Source organism: Ceratina calcarata, unplaced genomic scaffold (genome assembly GCF_001652005.2).
Source record: "Ceratina calcarata isolate Rehan_Ccalc_2016 unplaced genomic scaffold, ASM165200v1 scaffold291.2, whole genome shotgun sequence".
NCBI classification, from domain to species: Eukaryota; Metazoa; Arthropoda; class Insecta; order Hymenoptera; family Apidae; genus Ceratina; species Ceratina calcarata.
This window is the reverse complement of record NW_017151492.1, coordinates 9,333-13,680: the sequence shown is the minus strand read 5'-3', so window position 1 is coordinate 13,680 and position 4,348 is coordinate 9,333. Positions and strand designations below refer to the sequence as shown.

At 35.0% G+C, this 4,348-nt stretch overlaps 1 protein-coding gene and 2 non-coding genes across 3 annotated transcripts; 1 reads left to right on the top strand and 2 right to left on the bottom strand.

Moving 5' to 3' along the window:
- Positions 1-573: 573 nt before the first annotated feature.
- On the bottom strand, positions 574-3,963 carry LOC108623801 (hepatic leukemia factor). Its single transcript, XM_018022600.2, has 4 exons — positions 3,351-3,963; positions 1,827-2,066; positions 1,257-1,438; positions 574-1,024 (listed from the first exon to the last, which is right to left on the bottom strand). Exons 1-4 carry the CDS (start codon positions 3,475-3,477, stop codon positions 818-820), a joined length of 756 nt encoding a protein of 251 aa, XP_017878089.2. The 5' UTR covers positions 3,478-3,963; the 3' UTR covers positions 574-817.
- On the top strand, positions 2,353-2,425 carry TRNAR-CCU (transfer RNA arginine (anticodon CCU)). The gene has a single exon. It is a non-coding gene; the product is annotated as a tRNA-Arg (tRNA).
- TRNAH-GUG (transfer RNA histidin (anticodon GUG)) lies at positions 2,840-2,911 on the bottom strand. Its single transcript has one exon. It is a non-coding gene; the product is annotated as a tRNA-His (tRNA).
- Positions 3,964-4,348: the final 385 nt, after the last annotated feature.

The following is a 4,348-nucleotide window of genomic DNA, read 5'->3' as shown; positions in this document are numbered from 1 at the left end:
TACCTTCATATATCAATGCTCCACCACATTCCTAATCACCCACTAACAATAAGCTTACAATTCTCTCTATACGAATTAAACAAGCATCCAATTCATCCCACTTATCTCGTTTACACAGTAGATAAAATAAATTAAAACAAACAAAATACGAGAACAAAATAAATAAATATATATTTCTCTTTCTTTGATAATATATGTATATCACTATTTTTGTATTGCTGATGGCTCATATCTGCTACTTAATACACTATTACACTCCTTCCAACCACTCACACAACCGAAATCAACTTACAAGATTCTATCTTCATTTTCTTACTCCTACAAGAAACAACTTGTTTAATTCCTTTTAAATTATAGACTGAACCGTCTATCATACACATTAGATACAAAAATTAATAAACATATAATCTACAAATATTTTTAAGATCCTTGTTTTTCACAATATGAACAGCAAAATGCATAGCATGATATTTAAATAATCAAAGTTTTATTTTGCATAAAAATTCGCAGTCTAATAATCACTGTTCAATTAAAACATTAATTGTGTGGTGTAACAACGAATAGAATTTTGATACCTGTGCCTTTCTTAATACTCTGAGTGTCTAGACGTAAATTGTATAAAATTTATAGATCCTTAACACAACAGACTGAGCAAAATATCACTTCGTGAGAGTACGATATGTATGATTTCATTGTGACAATTTCTATGTATACTTATCTCGATCGTTTATCGACAACGTGTCTCAAATCCAGGGATGCAGATTTTTTAATTGCCTCATTAACAATTAAAGATTTAATCATTTATCTGCAACTCTGCTCAAATCTGACAGTCCAAAGTTGTCGAATGAGTGGGTGATAACGTAACAGGTGTCATCGAGGAGATCGAACGATCGATAGATTGTAAAGCTGGTGTTTGCTGTTTGATCAGCATGTGTCGCAAGCATTGCGCTTCCTCTCGAAGTGTTATCACTTGTGCCCTTAGAATTGCATTTTCGTGTTCCAGCATCGTAGCTCGTAACGCAATCTAATATAAAACCTCGATTATCATTCATTAGATCATAACTATTAATAGAGAGTCACATATAGCACACAATTACATACTATACATATAGCGTGGTCCACATAAATGCATAAAAAATATTTTTCCTATCAAATGAAGGAGATATTTAGATGACTGCATTTAGGTGGGCCATTCTGCGTAAGTACAATTAGGGAATTTAAATGAAGATCTATAGTAGGTTTGGTCAAGAACTTACGTGATCTTCTCGGATTTTACGAGCATCGCGAGATTTCTTTGCAGCTTGATTATTGCGTTTGCGTCTCTCATAATATTTCTCATCCTTTTGCTCATCTGGAATTGGTTTCTTCTCACTTCTGGGACGTCTGTGCATATTTGCAATCCCGTTCGTGCCAAGAAAATGACGACTCACCACTCTATCTACGTATATACACAAATTCAATGAATTTATCCTTTCCTTTTATCAAAGTTACATATACTTTCTCATGATTTATAATGAAATGAATGAAAAATGTTAAACTGGCTATCTTGTATGTAGTATACAAACTTATACATTAATCCTTAAACTGTAAATGAAGTCGCATTTATGTCCGAAGCATTTCAAACGTACAATTTGCTTTATATTGTTATAACATAATTTTAATCAATTTAAGTAATTGCTTATCAAAATCATTGTGTTAATTCTCATTTAGTGTCTTTGAAAGTACTATATGAATCTTCCCAGTTTCTTTTAAATATTCCATTAAAAAGTCAGACATGAGAGGTCCACGTTTGAGGGTACCATAAAATGTTTAATAGGGGAACTTACTTGTATTATCATTAGAAAATGCTGATGGCATGTTTATAGATTGCATCAAGGATGGCACTGTAGCTATGAGCGGTGGCTGGATCAAAGATCCAGAGAGCGAAAATGCAGTCGACAGGGACGAAAGTGGTAGCGGTGATGGTACTCGACCAATTGATATATCAGGAGTATTTGAACTTTCCACAATATCTGTAGTCCCGAAATTGTACTCCTTAGGAGTATATGGCTCGGGTCTGCGTAAATCTGAAAAATTATTATCAGTACTCTACGGATTTTTATGCAAAATGAAACGTACATGATATTAGTTTAAAAAATGCATTCTAAGTAGGCATTTTTTCCCATGAACATTGTAATAGGTGCACATCTTTGAATGTGTACTTTTACACGACAAACTGGTTCAAATTGATCTAATTTGAGTTGTAAATTCTAATTCGTTCGTACAATTATTGTTTTTGTAATAATTAATTAGTTATTAGGGTGTATATAATGGACAGAATTGGATTTATTTTTAAGATGCGATCTATCACGAGCCCCTGTGGCCTAATGGATAAGGCATCGGTCTCCTAAACCGGGGATTGTGGGTTCGAGTCCCACCAGGGGTAAAAAAAATCAATATTTTTTATTTTTCATCCCATAAAGAACAATCAATCATCTCCAGGTTTCATCCATTAAGTAACAAATAATAATAAAACGAGTTTTAACAAAGTCGGTATATAAAGGATCTATTGTAAAAAAAGAAAAAACGATTTAACTTATTCATATAATTAATAATAATAGTTCAAATGCTAGCTGAACTCGTGTGTACGATCGATCGATTAATACCTTAAATAAGTAACGTCGCGTCACATGTTTCCACAAAATCCTCCTTAACGTGATTTGTATATTTTACATTTCCTGCACTTACATTTATAGACGTAACGATTTGTTATAATTAATTCAACATTAGCAATGCAATAAAAAGTAAAAGAAAATATAAAAAAATAAACCTCTACCGTGACAATGTGTCATTGGCACATTGCCGTGACCAGGATTCGAACCTGGGTTACTACGGCCACAACGTAGGGTCCTAACCACTAGACGATCACGGCTAACAGAGGAGTTGTTAACAAGGTTGAAAACGGCAAAACTCGAACTTCGTCGCGACCAACTTGCTCATTTATCCGTTACATTGACCATTACTACATGCTTTTATAACTTACATCGAACGTGCGATTGTGAGTGGGGAGAAAGTGGTTTGAAAAAAGTATACATGAAAATTTATAAGCAGTAATGGTATTAAATACTGCAAGATATTTTAATTGATGGAATTTATAGTGCAAACCCCGGCCTTCTACTTCTTTTGATCCGACACTAATTCTATTTATGGATAATGAATAATCTATTTATTTATAAATATAATATTAGGCAGTAGACTGTTTTAATTCATTTAAGATTAATTTGATTTATTTTATAATTTGGTCCAGTCGTTAGAGGGATGATAATTTGGTCTCAAACCAGGAAAGCTTGTTTGGTACAAAATCTGAATACCTGGAGTAGGAGCGAACAGATTGTAATTCCTCAACAGATGCAGCGCAGAAAACGCAGCTGGCATTGTATTTCCTCCATAAATTGTTCTTGCATGCACGTGGGAGCTCATTCCTTCGACAATTTTCATTTAAAACACCGAGGCACTGATAAAACTACAGTCACCACTTTTGAACACAGTCAAATCATTTCTCCTGATCAATTCCTTCGTCATACTACAATCTATCGTTCAATGTTCAATAAAAGACAACAGTCAGGATTTTGTTTGAGAGGAGTTCGTCATAACATTATACGAAGCTTTCTTTCGCGTTCACTGCTAAAAGTGCACACGAAGCAACGTCTGTATTCTATGCAGCTAAACTACTTTCGTCCTGACTTCGGACTCCTCTTCACATCCTTCTCACGTGTTCCATTACTACCGACGATACTAGCAAAAGGATTTGTAATTCGCCGACAACGAGGGTAGTTCCGCCCTCTTGTACATGCGCACCCTGCAGGCAGACAAACGTTCCGCCTCTGAAAGTCAGGGGTGAGTCTGCGGCTGACGATTTCAGTGGTCAAGCAAAAGAAAAGCTGGATTACTAGCCAATCCCTTGATATAAAGCTCATGGACAGACTTATGCGCACGTATCACAGGATCTGCGGATCTGAATTGGGGGCCAACCCTGTCGTGATAAAACTTATGTACCACCTGACAGGAATACAAGAGCTTTTAGACAATTTTAAATCTCCATTTATAAAACAGAACTCCTGTCTCTTAAAGCAAGATTTCTGTCTATACGCTGTCAATTGCGATGACAATTGCTTTGGAGTCTTGCAACCACATGTTAAACGCCTTTCCCAATGTCTGAATTCTTACGAACGTTCGAACACTAATGAACTCTAATTCTATTTTAAAGAAAGCAAGGAACTTCCCCTGGCAATCTTTAAAAGTTATATAAATTATCCATCACTTCTCTGGATTTTATTATCATTTTCAAGAAACATGCTTCTTCACAAAC

Coding starts and splice junctions, on each gene's coding strand:
- LOC108623801 (XM_018022600.2), bottom strand. CDS start 3,477: ATGAAAATTGTCGAAGGAATGAGCTCCCACGTGCATGCAAGAACAATT. Junction 1,439..1,826: donor ATTTTCTAATGATAATACAA/GTAAGTTCCCCT, acceptor GTATATACGTAG/ATAGAGTGGTGAGTCGTCAT. Junction 1,025..1,256: donor GTAAAATCCGAGAAGATCAC/GTAAGTTCTTGA, acceptor GTTTTATATTAG/ATTGCGTTACGAGCTACGAT.